General features: G+C 32.0%; 3 protein-coding genes across 7 annotated transcripts; 2 read left to right on the plus strand and 1 right to left on the minus strand.

Annotated features, from left to right (window-relative positions):
• Window positions 1-165: 165 nt before the first annotated feature.
• On the minus strand, window positions 166-4,798 carry LOC107421609 (probable choline kinase 1). Of its 3 annotated transcripts, XR_007241521.2 has the most exons (9): window positions 4,082-4,546; window positions 3,043-3,438; window positions 1,899-2,020; window positions 1,622-1,817; window positions 1,304-1,421; window positions 1,157-1,204; window positions 941-1,010; window positions 678-778; window positions 504-553 (listed from the first exon to the last, which is right to left on the minus strand). XR_007241521.2 is itself a non-coding variant. In XM_025075028.3 (8 exons), exons 2-8 carry the CDS (start codon window positions 3,388-3,390, stop codon window positions 440-442), a joined length of 1,047 nt encoding a protein of 348 aa, XP_024930796.3. In that variant the 5' UTR covers window positions 3,391-3,438; window positions 4,651-4,798; the 3' UTR covers window positions 166-439. The 3 variants fall into 3 exon arrangements, 2 of the variants coding, with proteins under 2 accessions (XP_024930796.3, XP_015886373.3); XM_025075028.3 differs by lacking the exons at window positions 941-1,010; window positions 4,082-4,546 and adding an exon at window positions 4,651-4,798 and having other exon boundaries at window positions 166-553; XM_016030887.4 differs by lacking the exon at window positions 941-1,010 and having other exon boundaries at window positions 166-553; window positions 4,082-4,541.
• A 2,957-nt stretch (window positions 4,799-7,755) lies between these two features.
• LOC107421583 (tryptophan aminotransferase-related protein 3) lies at window positions 7,756-10,876 on the plus strand. Its single transcript, XM_016030846.4, has 5 exons — window positions 7,756-8,169; window positions 8,696-8,996; window positions 9,216-9,514; window positions 9,700-9,983; window positions 10,514-10,876. The coding sequence occupies exons 1-5, from the start codon at window positions 7,850-7,852 to the stop codon at window positions 10,741-10,743; spliced, it is 1,434 nt and encodes a 477-aa protein (XP_015886332.2). The 5' UTR covers window positions 7,756-7,849; the 3' UTR covers window positions 10,744-10,876.
• A 3,715-nt stretch (window positions 10,877-14,591) lies between these two features.
• LOC132799068 (tryptophan aminotransferase-related protein 4-like) lies at window positions 14,592-17,363 on the plus strand. 3 transcript variants are annotated; one of them, XM_016030847.4, is made up of 5 exons: window positions 14,592-15,024; window positions 15,608-15,914; window positions 16,050-16,345; window positions 16,439-16,719; window positions 16,914-17,363. In XM_016030847.4, the coding sequence occupies exons 1-5, from the start codon at window positions 14,708-14,710 to the stop codon at window positions 17,132-17,134; spliced, it is 1,422 nt and encodes a 473-aa protein (XP_015886333.2). In that variant the 5' UTR covers window positions 14,592-14,707; the 3' UTR covers window positions 17,135-17,363. The 3 variants fall into 3 exon arrangements, with proteins under 3 accessions (XP_015886333.2, XP_048330943.2, XP_024930431.2); XM_048474986.2 differs by having other exon boundaries at window positions 14,765-15,024; window positions 15,652-15,914; XM_025074663.3 differs by having other exon boundaries at window positions 14,886-15,024; window positions 15,582-15,914.
• The last annotated feature ends 135 nt before the right edge of the window (window positions 17,364-17,498 follow it).

Raw genomic sequence — 17,498 nt, forward strand, 5'->3', positions numbered from 1 at the left:
GTTTGACAGTGTACAAGTTTCAACACCACTTCGACACTATAAAAAATATATATATATTTTTTTGTTATTTTTATTTGATGGTGTACAATAGTAAATGTTATAGAAAAAAAGAAAGAAAGAAAAAAGAAAAAGAAAGAAACAAAACAAGATAAAGAATAAATACTGTTGGACACAAATAAAATTTCACTATTTATCATTAAAGATGCTCTATATTGTTATAGTAACATTTCTATATTCGACTTTTATTATCAAGCTGCATATTTGTTTTTCTCATTTCTTTGAACAGGGCTGTGATTAGCCACACAACCTCTACACATACTCACTTTCCAGAGACTTGTAAAAATGGAGGAAAAAAAAAAAAAAAAAATTTCATCAACCACACAACAATCAAGAAAAATTACGTGTTGCCTTCTATGCAGAATACACTTGTAAATGCCCTTTACAGTGGAGAATCACCGGAAGAACCCAACAATGCCGGCTTTCTCAACCAGTACTGCTGAAACCTCTGCCTTGCATACTCCATGTAATCAAAGTCGATTTTGTTCACATAACCCTGCAGGCCAGCAGTTAACAGTTAAATCCTTCTAGTTTTTTCTCTCTCTGTCCCTCAAACACAGATATTAACACAAAACACTGGTTTTGATAGTGAAAATGATTCAAGCAGTAGAAATGCTTACAGAAATTATTCCCCACAAGCCCCAAAATAGATGGTTTGCCAAAGTGAACTTCTCCGCCTCATTAACCAGTTGCTCCACTTCTCTGTCACTGGGTTCATTGCCTGCATGTATGTTTGGAGATGCTCATCATGTTATGAAGTATAATAATAATATCTAAATCACTCACGATTTTAAAAGTAAAACTGTAATTCCAAAAAAGTAAAAACAATATGTATATATATATATATATACATATATATGTATATATCCTTGGGTATTTTCACCGAAAGATCAGTTTGGCATTGCATAACATTTCTTGACTTGACAGTTTCATATAGCCAAGAGCATTGCACCCTTTGCATTGCATATTAGTTAATAAACGGGATATACTAACCATAAACTGCTGTGCTAAATATAAGAACAACAATCACAAATACCAGTGACCAGAACCTTGTATCTCATGCAATAAAGAGAATGAACAAGAAACTAAAAAGGCTCACCTGAACAGCTAAGATATACACGTGCAAACCTCTGGCGCTCCTCCAGATCTTATGCCAATAAGTGAAGAAAAAAAGTCAAATGGTTGGTCTGAATATAAATATATATATATATATATAATGAACAGTAAAACAGCTACAGCTCCTTACCTGGGTATAAGCTATAATCCAATATATGAGGTTTGTCGGAATGGTAATTTGCTGCCATTTCGCAGAAATGGTTTGCAAGGTCATAGGCTAGAGGATTGTAACTGGCATACTCATAGTCCTGGAAAAATAATCAAATCTAAAATTAATATCATGATTGATGGTGTAAAGAGCTAAGTACATATAACTTTGCTTACAAAGAAAAACTGGTCTTAGCATTAGTAATATCCCCTATAATACAATTTGAGAACAGAGTAATGAGAAGAAAATCAGTAGATGCTAAACAGATAATGCATGAAGAGATTGGCATATAAAACCTACAATTAAAGTGATTGCTCTACTATCTTCATCCATCATTATGTTACCATACTGCAGATCATTATGACAAAACCCGATTTCTTGATAGTCATGAGATAATTCCTTCTCTAGCATGTTAATTTCATCCTCAAGAGTATCCAACCTGAATTCCTTAGCATCTTTTAACGAACACAAACTCTTGGCCTCGCTTATCCAGTTTCTGAGGATAGAAAATTAAAGGCATTAAGTATCATCATCTCTGAAAGGAGGATTCAATAGATATGTGTGCAAAACAATATACCTCATTCTGTTCCAAAGGACAACATTCTTGGGGCCAGGGATGTCAAGTTTGTGGAACTCTCTCATCTTAGCTGCTATGAGAGCAGATATTTCAGGATCACGGAGGTCATTGGCTGAAAGTGTCTGAAAAAATCCAAAAAGCAGAATAAGAAAAATGCATTGCAAAAACGAGTATCTTCCAAAATTAGGATTGTTAAGTTACCAATATTCCCAAAAGCTTAAACTGTTATGGAAATGGAAGTGGGCCTGACTAGATATTTCAAGTTAACACTGTAAATATTTATTAACAATAATATTAGAAGAGATGATAAGACTGGACATCAGCATTATTTTCCCAACTACTGTAATTTGGCCTCATTCTGCATCAAACTGAAGAGTTTTATACCTCTAGTGCAGAGAAAAAGAAAAGCCTGAAGTCATACATATTCTAATTATGCTGATTAACCCATTAGAAGAATAGATTGCTTAGTTACTTCTCTTCTGCTAAGAAAGTGAAAATGAACAGATGATTTGAAAGGGAGGAGAAGCAGGACCTATCACAAATTCACAATTATTATCCATAAATTACACTTTTGTGAATGCTGACCTAATAAATAATATGAGACTTGTAACCTGCTATTTCATCTGTGTATAATGCAAATGAGTTCAGTGCCATCCAAAAAACACAAAGTTTAATAGACATCATTATGGGAACCAAGAATTATGACGGATGCCTAACGGACGGTAAGGAATGCTTATTTAATTATATCATATATCATACATCATATTCACAACTTCACAAAAAAACAATCTTTTGATTAAATAAAAGTTTCTGTGCAACTTGTTTGACTGGAAAATATGCATTAAAGAAAGAAATATTAGTATGTCAACTTTTTAGCCTTTGAGTTCACATTGATAACTGGCCGACCAAAGCAAAAGGGGAGAGAGAGAGAGAGAGAGAGAGAGAGAGAGAGAGAGAGAGAGAGGTATAATTATTAGTTTGGTAAAAGAAATCCAAAAAAATATTATCATCCTCATCAAATTGAATCATTAATCTGTATATGGAAGTTGATATTTTTCATATAGATCGAAAGGATTCTTGAAAATGGACAAACAAGAAAAATAAGAAAACATAATCAAGAAAAAGAAAAAAGCAATTCACATACTCTAGCATGGATGAACTCTTCAACCCTTCCATTTGCAAATCGGCCAAGTAGGAGAGGTCCTTGACCATGTTTGGACAAGCACTCAAAGGTTTTAATCTCATCATCCCTGTTGAAGAAGATATCAACTCCATCCCCATAAACTCGAAGCAACACTTTCCGGGAAACATCATCATCTTTTGTAGACCAGTTTATCTGGTAAACCTCGTTAGTCATAGCCCCTTTCAATGGAATCACTTCCAATTCTTCAACATCCACGATATCCCCAAACTCAGAAGCCACCGCTTGAAGCACCTTCTTCCATTCCTCCGGAACAATGCTTTTCACGAACTTATTTGGTTTTATTGCCATTCTTTACTAATTAAATCGAAGCAATTGTTTTGGTTAAAATTCTTGAAACTGCAAAAGAAAGTTGGAAATTAGAATTAAGCCTTCAGTCTTGTATCAGTCTTAGCATCGTTTGAAGAAAGATTGACAATGAAAAAGTAGAAAATCAAAAAGAATTGATTGAGTGTGTTTTATTTTAGAAAATCTAGGCATATAGACTAGTCATATCAAACAGAGTTGAAAAAGTAGAAATTCATCCAATAAGAAAGCAAACCCAAATGGGAAAAATTCAAAAAGACGATAAGTAAACGTCCAAGTTTTGCAGTTTCCTCCCATCCCAAAAAAAAAAAAAAAAGTTTTGAAATTTCCATTTCCAAAATCTTGAGGAAAAAAATTCAGAAGTCAAACTCAGACCCAAACTTGGTCTATGAAAACATGCATAACTAACATTGTAAAGAAGTTAATAATAGAAAAGAAAACCCAGAAACCAGAAAACAATATGAACCTTAAAGAAAAACAATACGAAGAGCAAGAGCCAAGATGAAGAAGAAGAAGACCAAAGAATAAAGAAGTTAATAATAGAAAAGAAAACCCAGAAACCAGAAAACAATATGAACCTTAAAGAAAAACAATACGAAGAGCAAGAGCCAAGATGAAGAAGAAGAAGACCAAAGAAAGAAAGAATTGAACATAGGGAATAGAAATAGAAACTCACCTAAGAAAAAAGAATTTGCAAAGAAGCTAGAGAAAATTGTATTATGCTTTTTCAGAGAGTTTTTGCCGAGAGGTTGATGATGTATATAAAAAACTACCAGAGAGAGAGAGAGAGGTTTATACAGAAGTCGGAGATATTGAAATTGATGCCCAACAATCTTTGAAAGTAATATTAAAATATGGGGGTTTTATAACATGACCATTGAATCCAAGAATCTGCTTTTCCTTCCAATTTTCCACAACCCTCCAAAAATCAAATATATATATATATATATATATATATAGTTATAAACAAATATTATTACATAAAAGAAAAAGAAGCAAAGCAGTGTGAAATTAAACAAATAAATAAATAATGCAAAATGAAATTTTTTTGGATGTGGGATTCTTTGGAGACAGTAAAAACGGCAGAGTTGGAATCTGGGTGGAGATTCTGTGTCAGATTTTTGTTTTGGGATTGACCAATTCCCAACGTGGAATACGAGAATGGAAAATTGAACGGATGGATAAGAGTAAGAGTAAGAGAGTTATTAATGTCAGAGTCTTCTCCAATACAAATCTGACACCTACCTTCCTCCTTGTCCTGGTCTGTGATCGTCTTCAATGCCAGTGATCTTTGTTTGCCTGCAACGCTTTTCACACGTCAAAAACAAAACGCGTTTCAATTTTTATATTTTATTATATATAACATGATAAAAATTAATTTCAGCTGTTTTTGTTTTTGTTTCCTCAGCGGTGTTTGAATTGTGGCTGCACCGTGTGTATAATTGTATATTTATACTATTATTTTTTTAATAAAATTATTATATAATTGTTTGATAGTGGATTTTTGGATAAAATGAACTCTAAACTACTATTAACTAAAAGGAAATAAAGCGGAAATTTCACTCCCACAAACATCAAACAATATCTATCTAAGAAAGTTTATTTATTTATTTATTTTTTGGACATATTAGATGACAATAATATTCTGTATTTAATTTTTGAATCGAACTTTGAAAAAATCACCATGCTTGCATAATATAATCTTAAGAACGATATAATAATATCATGGTTATTAAAATACTTATCAACTCTATTTATTATCAATTAATGTGACAAATTAAATATTTAAAAAAAAATTGTGACAAATAAGGCTGTATTTTTTTTTTTATTATTGACTACTATTGAGTTTAAAATATTTATATTAATTTTAAAATCAATAAAATAAGGACAATAACTTTTGTCATTATTGATTATCCTCTAGAGGTTTAAAACTTGATGTAAGTAATCAAGCCCATGCATTATGACATGATGATGAAGGATCTGCGCATGCCCATGCAAACTTAACATAGCTGCCCATACATATGCATAATCAGTTTTTTTTTTATAAAGTCATCAAAATCTCTTTTATTAGTTTTTAAATTTTTTTAAAGAATATATATTGGTGCTTTAAATAAATTAGATGATACATTAAAATTCTATAATGATAAAGTAAATTATGTCTAAATTTGTTTAAATTTAAAAAATAATTTTAATCTCGATTCTTAAAGCATTTCAAAGAATGAAAATTATGATCCTAATAAAAAAGCCATCAAAATATTACGATAGAAAATTTTTTGTATATATTCTATAACTCAATCTATATAATATTGCCCAAAATAATATCTATATAATTTATGAGCTGTGTAAATACATATAATTAGTACCATGTTAAAGTATGCAGGGTCTAGATTATGTTGGATGTTACATGGATTACATGTAATCGACATATTTTTGTCCATCAAATAGAATAAAGTTATATATATATAGTTATCACTTATCATAAGCTCACAGCTAAATGGGAATAAATAAATAAATTAGAAAAAGGACAAACCAAAATTGGAATTTGAAGATGACAGCCTAACTTATCAAAAGAGACACATGGAGGTGCATGGTTTGAATTTGGAACCTACTTATTATTCAGAAGAAAATATAAAATAAAAATTCATGGATAGGACTCTATATTTCTATCTTATTAAATTCTACCATTGATTAAGTTTTTGTCATTGTCACCTGTAACAATATTAATAGTTAGATGAAAAAGAAACTTTTTTTTTTTTTTTTTTTTTTTTTTTCTGATTGGACAAAAAGAAAAGATCTTGGAAACGTGGAATTTGAATCTTTTTGTTGGAAGAAAAAACAATAACTTTATCACTCCACTCAAGTCGACCATCCGAATAAAAACTGAATGGAAAATACCAAAACCGTTAATATATAGCATGCATCATTTCATTCATTCTCACACCAAATACATCTATGTGACTTCCAAAGTACAGAATGAAATTTAATTAAAAAAATTAAGGTATTATTGACATGAAAAGAGACCTAAAGGTGCTATAGGAATTATTCCTATACATCATTGTTTTATAGACTTTTTCTTTTTTCTTTCTTTACTTTAATTTTTCTAGTCTGTCGGTAATTTTTTTTCTTTCTATTTTTCCTTCCCTCTTGCAGATTAAATTAAGATTGATCCAAAAAGCAGGTAACATCATATTTTTCTTGCACTCAATTGGAAAAAAATAATAATAATAACAAAAACGTAATTAGTGATACTAAGGAAAAGTGATGTGACCTCAATTTTGGGCCCAATTCCATATGTGTTGGGCAGGATAAAGCCCAAATCAATAACCCAATGAATCTTAATAGGCCCTTTTTATCTCTACAAAGCCCAGTTTAATCCAATTATAGAGTAGTTAAGTATTTTTATATTTTATTTTTTGTACACTTTTGCCAGATAGCACTTTATAATAAGCAGTAACATAATTGGTTAAAAATTGTAAAGAACAGATGCTTTTACCTGAAAGCATTTGAAGTGCCTTGTTTTTTTATGGTAAAAAAGGAGTTACTTTTTCTGCCAACCAGGTTATTATCATGATGTTACCTACTTTTTGGATCAATTTAGAAGGTCTAAAGTAAGCATCTTGGCATTAGAACAATAATAATCTTCCGAACACATTTGGAATGGGGCCCAAAATTGAGGTCACATCACTTTTTCGTTAGAATCACTAATTACGTTTCTATTATTATGATTTTTTTCCAATTGAGTACAAGAAAAAGATGGAACATGCATATGTTTGTTAGAAAAACGTACAACTAATGACTAATGGGAAATAACTAAATTTGATTTTCTTTGCTTTGAAAAGTTTCAACAAGAAAAATATTTGCAAAGCGCCGTCAATTATAGAAAATTAGGCAGTGAAAAAAGGCAAATCAGAAATGTTCACGCATCTTTCAATTTTCAGATATAGAATCTCAGATTGATTACCTCAATTTTCTTTAATGATAGGCATATCAAATATGGATATATATATATATATATATATATCTGCATATTATTCTTCTTAGATATCAAAAGCACATATTTTTTTGCTTTCAATATATTAATTGGAAAAAGTTGAAGATGAATAATATTCAATATATCAATAGTAACAGATTAGTTACGTACCCTGGCAGACAAAAGCTTCAGCATTATGTTACTTATGCATACCATATATGTAAACTTCCTCGTCATTGACTAAAAATTATAGCTATGAGATATTCATAGAATGGTTTAAAATTCAATTGCCCTTTCAATTTTTCTTCTCTACTTTTCTTCTTTCTTTGTTTTTGACAATATATATATATATATATGCATGTGTATATATATATTGGAGAATATATCACAAAGTCCACTTCCATGTCTATATATATATATTGATATAGTTGTGTTGGGTTATAAGCAAATAATATTGAAGAAAGAAAGAAAGAAATGGAGGGCAAGAAAGAAACGAGCTCCAAATGTGTTGTATTATTGATGCTAATAATATGTATATGTTCCATATTAGTGAACATATTGTTTGCGGTGAGAGTTTATGTGGCTGGGGTAGATGGATTAGGTGAGCTGAGTTGGAGTAGAAAAGCTGCAGAACAAGCTGAGGCAGTGGCAGCAATTTCATGCTCAGGCCATGGAAGAGCCTATCTTGATGGTATCATTCTTGATGGGGAAAAACCAATTTGTGAGTGCAATCCCTGCTATGGAGGCCTTGATTGCTCTCACTTTTTGCCGAATTGTTCTGCAGATGCCGAAAGGTACACTCTCTCTTTGATCATTTTTTTTTTTTTTTTAAAAAATCATATAGATAAGGTGACCGTAATCGAACTCTAGGAGAAAATATATAATATATTTTACGACTAGGTTATTTCAATTTCTATTCATATTCTTAATTGTTGTCTAATTTATATTTTAGATTTATACTTGATAAATAGTAATTTTGCATAATAGGACTGATATGGATAATAATAATAATAGGACTGATTTGAATAATAATAATAATTTGACAACAGGATTCATTTTTTACATAATAGGACAAATTTGAATAATAATAATGTTATTTTTCTTATGTCTCTTTTATCATCTGATTAATTAGGTCCCCATCATTATGAGGCATATATATATATATATATATATATATTAATCTAAAAGGTAAAATTATCAAAGGCTATTAAAATTATTTTAGAAATTAATCCCATATCCTTATTGTCTTATTATATCAAAAAGATTATTGTGTTTGAATAATTTATTTAATTTTTTTTTTTTTTTTGGCTATAATTGCAGTGGGGATCCATATTTCTTAGAACCCTTTTGGATGCAAAATGCAGAAAGCAGTGCAATATTAGTATCAGGGTGGCACAGAATGGGATATAGCTTCTTATATGACCAATCTTACATCTCAAAAGTGCTTGAGAATCACATCCGCAAATTGCATGGAATTGTTGGAAATGCAATCACTTCTGGAAGATACATTATTTTTGGTGCTGGCTCTGCACAACTCCTTAATGCTGCTGTCCATGCCCTCTCTCCTTCCAATGCCTCCTCTCCTCCTGCTAAAGTTTTCGTTTCCATTCCTTTCTACTCGGTAAATTCTCATGCTCATGCAATCGATTTCTAAAAATATTTTCACCAAAAAAAAAAAAAAAAAGGAAAGAAAGATAATTTTTATAATTTTGGTGTCCATACTAATAATATAGCAGCATGTAACTAGCTAGCTAGCTCGCTAATTGCCAACTTAATATCATCTAAATATTATGGAAAAATTAATCTTATAATAATGAATTGGTGTTTGAATTTTTGGTAGTTATATGAAAGCCAAACGGAATTTTTCGACTCCAAGAACTATAATTTTGAAGGAGATACAAGACTTTGGAAGAACGAGTCACATGGTAATGATACAAGCCTCTTAATTGAGTTTGTAACATCACCAAACAACCCTGATGGGAAGCTGAACAAGGCAGTACTTAATGGTACAAATGCAAGAGCTATTTATGATAGGGTTTATTACTGGCCTCATTACACAGCCATTCCAGCTCCGGCCGATGAGGATATCATGGTCTTTTCCATTTCCAAGTTAACCGGCCATGCCGGATCTAGATTTGGGTAATTGACTATCAATTTTTTTTTTTCCCTAATATCCAATTTTATATGTATTTTAGAATATGCTTAATACATTGTTAACTTTATTTCCTATGTATTAACAATAACTTTTGGGATAGATAATAATTTAATAATATAGAAAAATTTCTTCTTACAATTGTTTGTGCTTTTTGTTTTTTCTGTTTTAGGTGGGCAGTGATAAAGGATGAAGGTGTGTTCGAAAGAATGACAACGTATTTGGCTACAAATACCATGGGAGTTTCTAGGGATACTCAGTTAAGAGCTTTGAAGCTTATAAATACAATGCTTAAAGGAAGAAAAGGAAGAGATATATTTGAATTTGGATACCAAAAAATGAGTGACCGTTGGAAAAAACTGAGCCAAACACTTTCGGTTTCAACACGATTTTCTCTCCAGAAAATTGAAGATCAGTACTGTAGATTCTTTGACAAAGTTATAAAACCTTCACCTGGTAACTTCCTGCGGCGCCAATCTATATATGTTATATATCCTCCCTGTTTCAAACAATTTCTTCATTTAAAATATGAAAACTTTAAATTAATCTAATAGAGAAAAAAGAATAACAAATAACATTATCAAGGTTAACTTTTACTTTTATTAAGGGGGAAAAGAAAACTGTAGTTTATCTCGTAAACTATTATTTTCTTATCACATTAGTTCAATATTGAATCTTTGTCTAATTAATTTGGCAAAATTTGGTTTACATGCAATTAAAAAATAGATTAAAACATAATAAAATATTTTTTTCAACAGAGTTACATGAGTTGTATATGATTAATATTTCATTAAATTCATTTGTTAAAAATGCATAATTAGATTAAAATGAAAGAAAATAATAATTGTAAGATTATTTTCTTATTACCATTTATATTGAATTCAAATATTCAAAATATTATCCTCTCAAGGATGAGTAACATGTTATTTTTCATTTGTAGTACGTGCAACTAAATTTGCATATGTGTTTAATATAATGCATGGCAGCTTATGCATGGGTGAAGTGTGAGAGGGAAGAAGATAAAGACTGCTATGAAGTCCTCAAAGCAGCCAATATCACCGGCCGTGAAGGAAGTGTTTACGGCGCCGAGAATCGGTATGTCCGCCTCGCCCTCATAAGGAGTCAGGATGATTTTGATCTGCTTCTGAAGCGGCTGAACAACTTAGTCTCCAAAGAAGAAGAAGAAGAAGAAGAAGAAAAGATCAAAACCATGTGAATAATGTGATGAATATCATCATTGTCAAAAAGTTTATAAAGTAAAAGTTTTTTTTTTCTTTTTTTTTTTTTTTGGTGAATTATAATGTGAAAGGTTTGACAAAGAATAATGAAGGGAAAGTATTTATATTTTCTATTGATCACAAAGAAATGAATTCATACAAGTGTACTGGGCTTCTAGATTAACCTGAATATTCAAAATATAATAAACAGCAGATATTTAAAACTTAAGTGTGAAACGCTGTTATCTCGAGCCATCAATATTTATCTTATCATAAAGGAATACAGTTTGGATTTACCGTTTAATATTCACGTTGGTTATTCACCTAGTGAATAATAGATTCACTGTTTGATACTGTGTCAAAGTATTGTAATATGATGTTAAATTCTTTTTTTTAATTATTATTTCTCAAATTGTTGTGATATTTAATTCGAAATTAAAGTGTATTATAAACATATAATTTTCTTTGCAGTTAAATTTTTTGTTATTTTAATTACTAGTTTGCTTATTTTATGGTCTATATAAAACTTTGAAATGCTTTGTTAATTTGCTTTTCTAAACATCAATTTTCTTTATATATATATATATATATATACGCTTATATCATTTTGTAACTCAAACGTTCTATTTTGTTTAACTTTTTGGTGTCCAAATTAATTAATATAGCAGCATGTAGCTAGTTAGCAAATTAATATAATCTAAATATAAACAGAAAAAAATTAATAAATTAATTAATTTGGTTTTGAAATAATTTATAGTAATTTCTGAAATATATTTTAGCAACAGAAATAATAAATAATAATAATAATTTGTGAAATCTAGTAAAACAAAGAAATTGACTTTTAAACGAGAAGTTGTTGTAATTATGTAAGATCGTAGAAAGAGGCAGATGCAGGTGGGATGTTTGACTTGGAACTCCAAAGAAATTCAGGGTCTTCAAGTTAACGTGTTGTGGCTGTAAGTAAATGACTTTTATATTGTTTGTTTATTTATTTATTTATTTTTTATGTTCCATATATATTATGTATACAATTTTGTCGGCGGTGCACACGAAGGAAAACATACTTTGTTTTGATCCAAAAAGATTTTGGCAAAAGTCATTATTATTATTATTATTATTATTATTTATTTTATTTTTTTTGGCTAAGAAGGCAAAAGTCATTATTTTTGCAATATTAGGATGTTGATTTTCATGGTTGTCTATGATTGGTGATAGTTTGTCAACAGAGCTCATCCTTTGTTTCTATGAGTAATGTACTTTGACAAGATAAAATGTTCTACAAAGTATTAGAACCAGCTTGTCTATTTGGGTTTTCTCTTGTACAGCCCATTTGGGTGAGGGCCCAAGGGAATATTTGCTAGGAGTATAACAAATTTTCATTAATAGGGTGCTTCATTTTGTGCAATTGAGATATTATCAACTCTTTTTCTTTGTTTGATATTTTGAAACTGAATATTCTTTTAGCCATATTCAATAGTTTTACGTATTCCAAAAACAAAGTCCTAACAAACTTTTGAGCTTTGACGGTGTTAAATAAAGACATACTTGGGCAATATTGTAAGTTGATTTCCTAGCAGTTGAAAAAGATATTATCAGGAAAGTATAATAGAACCATTGATGCTGAGACAAGGTGGATTGAAAAAGTCAGGAAGAGGAACAAAGCTACTTGTCGTTTTGAAAGAGTTTGCAAAGAAGGGTGGTAAGGTTCTCGGGATGTGGTTTCATATTGGAATTTATTCCCAAGGGATAGTGAGCAAGAACCCTTTTGCCAGATTTATCAATTTGGGGTAGGTTCAAGGGTAGGCTTTGGATTTGGAAGGTAATAAGAGGATAATTTTCTTGTTACTCCAAGTAAAAAAGTTAAAAAGTGTTTGCCTTGCCACTGTAAACCACAGAATTGTCAAATTACCATGGTTTTCCCAACACAGAGGATTTCATCCATAAAGTGCTTGCCAATGCTAAGGGAAACTTTGCACTGCTCAGTAGCCAATTGCTGTTCTACTCTTATCCATCCAGCCAACTTCATAAGGTGTTGGAATGCTTCCACCAAGGATTTGGACACAAAATTTTCACAACTCCCACAAATGATGACACTGCAAACCCGTTTGTCTATGGTGCACCTGGTTTTGAAGACAGCATTTCTTCGAGTAGGATTGGCTGACTGACTGTTTTGGTCACCACCAACTTGTTCAGCTCCCTTAATATTCAGCTGTTTCCTGAGAGGACAATCACCTGACTTTTGACCTTGCTGATCTGATTACACTCATATAAACACTTAAGCTTTGCATTAAGGGGTGGTTTTTGTGTATTGGCCAAAAGAAGGATTGGGTGAGTAATGTTTGGGGATGTTGTCTGTGTATAAATCATCAGCAAGAGTAGGTTTCCATTTGAATGAGAATGATGATGATGATCTCATTGAACTTCTGTTCAATTGCAATTCTACTTTGTGAGCGAAATCCACTGCTTCCTTTAAACTTCAAACAGGACCAATGAGTTCCAGTTTTTTCCTGAATTGGAAAGTCTAATCCTCCAATGAATCTAGTAAACCGTTGGGTCTCAATTCTCATTGAGGTTTGTCCTAGGATTGAGCCTGTAAAAACTCTTCTGCGTATTCATTCACACCTCACCTTCTCTGTTTGCAATTGTTATATTGTTGAAACAATGGAAGTTCATATTCAGAAGGCAAAGAATCTAACCCTGAGTAATTGTCTAATTCTAGGCCATGATTATTGAACGGAACTTTACCAACCAACCTCCTGTTACATTGCAATTGTTGCCACCATGATGAAGCAAACCATTGCAATCCACAAGCTACTAATCTAACCCTTTTATCTTCAGGAACCAGCATGTAATCGAAGAAACGCTCCACAGCATAAAGCCACTCTAAGAAATCCTCTATGTTCAAATGCCCATCGAAATGAGGGATATCTACCTCAATGCCATAACCACAGTCTTCTTATTCTTCTTCTTCTTGTTGCCGTTGGTTCCTCTAATCTTGCGGTAGTGTTCCATTAGCGCCACAAGGTTGAAGCCCGAGCTATTATTTATCGCCAATCGCAGTAGAGAGGTGACGAATCTTAGTTATAAGGATATCAAGTTTCTGATCTACGCTGGTAATGGCTTCTCTTAAGGCCTTCATACTCTGATCAGATCCTTCGTCACGATTGGCCATTGCATATACGAATCTGATGAAGCAGATCTGCTAAAGAAGTTCAAAAAAAGCCTCCACACTGGAGATATGACAGTCATAGGGGTTATTCTCATTCGATTTTACCAAGCTTAGTTGAGCTCTCAGTGTTCAACAATGGCGAAAAAAGCCCTAAGCTCCTTCGAGAAGAAGAAGCTTAAATAGTGTTGGAAATAGACTAAAACGCTACCGTATCAAGTAACTAACTTGTAGATTAAATCATGCCCCAAAAAAAAAAAACAAATAGCGAATAGAAATTCTAGTAAAACTCATAGAACCAAATTCTTGACTTATAGACGCGATGTCGTTTTAGGAAAGTTTTAAAATCCCGAAAGGCAAAAATGCTGCAAGCTCTTCCAAACGCCAGTAGCGTCGTCTTCATACAAAGCCATCACGCTATCAAAAAATAGGCCGTCCTAAATACATAAAAAATATCTTCCCAAATCGTTTTATTCTACATAAATCCACTCAATTTATTTATTTATTTTATTGAATAGGAATAATATATTCTTTCTCTTAGCTAGACAACTTGTTGCTTTGTTAAAAAAATATACATATATATAAATATATATATATATATATATATATTATTTTTTAAATACATATATATAAATATATATATATATATATATTATTTTTTTAAAAAAACTTGTTGCTCAAATCATTTTCAACTGGAACTCAGAATATATCAAAAGTCCACCTTCATCTATATAATCACATATATACAATCTTATCTCCGTCATAAATGAAATATTGAGCAGAGAGAGAGAGAAAAAATGGCGGACAAGAAAGAAATAAGCTCTAAGTATACTGTATTATTGGTGCGAATATGTTTATGTTCCATATTTGTGAACATATTGTTTGTGGTGAGAGAGTATTATGGTGGTGAAGATTATGAGTTGCAGCTGAGTTGGAGTAGAAAAGCAGCTGCTGAAGCTGAGTCAGTTGCAGCAATTTCATGCTCAGGCCATGGAAGAACCTACCTCGATGGTACTATTCTTGATGGGGAAAAACCAGTTTGTGAGTGCAATCCTTGCTATGGAGGCCTTGACTGCTCTCACTTTTTGCCTGATTGTCCTGCAGATGCTGATAGGTACACACTCTTTTCTCCGGCTAAAGGATTATAAAAGCTTATTATTTTTTCAATTAGCTAGAAACTGAAATACAATAAAACCTTTTTATAATCACACTATTGGAATTAAACTAATTTTACAACTATTACGGGGTTATAGCTTAGTAAAATTGTAGTTAAAAATAGTTTGGTTTCAAAAAAAATATCCATGTAGCATGTTATTATATACCAATAATTTTACAGATGTCGTAACAATTTTTAAGAATAAATCACTATCTTAAACAATTGTATATAAATATTTTATCTCATAGTAAATTTTAAATGTAAAATATCATATATTTTTTTATAATATATAGATAATTATTATTATTTAGAAATAAAGTTCCTTAACTTTCTTTAACAGGACCTTAAAAACTGTAACTTATTACAATATAGAGTTTATTTTTATTTATAAATAACCTAAATGTTGAAACCAAAATTTTTTTATGATTAGATAGATGCTATTGTAAGTGCCATTATAATAAGTTTTACTGTATATGTACCATATTCTAGTGGAGACTTCTTTTTTGTTTTCTCAGTTTGGATAATGATACATAACTTGCAGTGGGGATCCATATTTCTTAGAGCCGTTTTGGATGCAAAATGCAGAAAGCAGTGCAGTTTTAGTAGCAGGGTGGCACCGAATGGGTTACCGCTACATAAATAACAATCAATCTTTAATGTCGAAAGAGCTCGAGAATCAAATTCGCAAATTGCATGGCATGGTCGGAAATGCAGTCACTTCCGGAAAATACATTCTCTTCGGTGCTGGCTCAACCCAACTCCTCAATGCTGCTGTCCATGCCCTCTCTCTTCATCACAATGCCTCCTCTCCTCCTACTCCAGTTTTAGCTTCCATCCCTTTCTATACGGTTGGCTTCTACTTTTGAGACTTTTTATCAACATTCAGAAGCTAAAAAATCAATGTCATATCAGTTGGTATCTAAAACTTTGGTGTTCATAAATGTTGCTTATGGTTAACATTATTTTTGTGAAATTTCCCACAGCTATACAAACAGCAAACAGATGTTTTCGGATCGTCGAATTTTAAGTTTGAAGGAGATGCATCACTTTGGATGAACAACTCAGATAGTAATAATACCAACCTAATTGAGTTTGTAACCTCACCAAACAATCCTGATGGGAAGCTGAATAAGGCGGTCCTTCAGGGTCCAAATGCAAAAGCTATTTATGATCGGGTTTATTACTGGCCTCATTTTACGGCCATTCCAGCTTCAGCCGATGAAGACATCATGCTTTTTTCGATTTCCAAGCTCACTGGCCATGCCGGCGCTAGATTTGGGTGACAATAATTTCTGAATCCACTTTATATTTACGTGAATTGCTTAGCAGATCAATGACTTGCGTACAATGTTGTTGGTGCTTTGTTGTGCAGGTGGGCAGTGATAAAGGATGAAACCATTTACCAAAGAATGACAATGTATATTGGTGTGAATACCATGGGTGTTCCTCGGGAGGCTCAATTAAGAGCTCTCAAACTTATAAATGTAGTCCTTCAAGGAAGAGGACGAGAAATATTTGAATTCGGATACAAAACATTGAGTAACCGTTGGGAAAATTTGAGCCAAACACTTTCAGTTTCAACACGCTTTTCTCTCCAGAAAATCGGAGATCAGTACTGCAGATTCTTCCACAAAGTTAGGAAGCCTTCACCAGGTAACTTCCAGGATAATCTATGTTTCTTCAAAAAATTTCTTCCATTTAGGTTCTTAAAGAATAAATGCCCTCAATTCAATAGTCAATACAATAATGAATGGACAATATGAAAATAAAACTAAAACAAACTGATAGAAGAATAAAATGTTACCTTATGATTTCAAAAGCTTAATTTGAATGACTAATCATGACAGCTTATGCATGGTTGAGGTGTGAGAGGGAAGAAGATAAAGACTGCTATGCAGTCCTCAAAGCAGCCAACATCATTGGCCGCCGAGGCGGTGTGTTTGGTGCTGAAGACCGTTATGTACGCCTCTCCCTCTTAAGGAGCCAAGACGACTTTGATCTGCTGCTGCACCGACTAAACCAATTAGTATTGGAAGAAGACAAAATAAAAACTATGCCAATAATGTGATTAACAATCTACTTATTACAAACACCAAGTAAAAATTTATATGTAATATATAAATGAAGAACATCTCAAGCAATAGACCTGCTTTTGAATTAATTCCCTCAAGATCATTAGAGGGTCATGTCAATGAGCCTCCCGTAGGCAAACATTCACAATAAAAGTATTGTTATATAACTAAGAGACTTCCACAACACATAAAACTGGTACCATAAGGCCTTTTTACAAATCAAAAGGCATGTGATAGAGTAATTTGCTGATAAAGTACAGAGTAAATCCAAGCTGGGTGCTCAAAAGCGGAAAGGAAAAGCATAACAAACATGGATTCAAATCTCAGTATTCCAGGAACAAAGAAAATGGACAAATGAAT

This window comes from Ziziphus jujuba, chromosome 5, assembly GCF_031755915.1.
Source record: "Ziziphus jujuba cultivar Dongzao chromosome 5, ASM3175591v1".
Classification (NCBI taxonomy): domain Eukaryota; kingdom Viridiplantae; phylum Streptophyta; class Magnoliopsida; order Rosales; family Rhamnaceae; genus Ziziphus; species Ziziphus jujuba.

Bases quoted from the DNA above. Each gene is read 5' to 3' on its own strand.
- LOC132799068 (XM_016030847.4), top strand. From the start codon at position 14,708: ATGGCGGACAAGAAAGAAATAAGCTCTAAGTATACTGTATTATTGGTG. The intron at 15,025-15,607 runs GTACACACTCTT...CATAACTTGCAG, and splicing joins TGTCCTGCAGATGCTGATAG to TGGGGATCCATATTTCTTAG. The intron at 16,720-16,913 runs GTAACTTCCAGG...TAATCATGACAG, and splicing joins AGTTAGGAAGCCTTCACCAG to CTTATGCATGGTTGAGGTGT.
- LOC107421583 (XM_016030846.4), top strand. From the start codon at position 7,850: ATGGAGGGCAAGAAAGAAACGAGCTCCAAATGTGTTGTATTATTGATG. The intron at 9,515-9,699 runs GTAATTGACTAT...TTTCTGTTTTAG, and splicing joins CATGCCGGATCTAGATTTGG to GTGGGCAGTGATAAAGGATG. The intron at 9,984-10,513 runs GTAACTTCCTGC...AATGCATGGCAG, and splicing joins AGTTATAAAACCTTCACCTG to CTTATGCATGGGTGAAGTGT.
- LOC107421609 (XM_025075028.3), bottom strand. From the start codon at position 3,390: ATGGCAATAAAACCAAATAAGTTCGTGAAAAGCATTGTTCCGGAGGAA. The intron at 2,021-3,042 runs GTATGTGAATTG...GGATTTTTTCAG, and splicing joins AAGAGTTCATCCATGCTAGA to ACACTTTCAGCCAATGACCT. The intron at 1,205-1,303 runs GTAAGGAGCTGT...TATTGGCATAAG, and splicing joins GGATTATAGCTTATACCCAG to ATCTGGAGGAGCGCCAGAGG.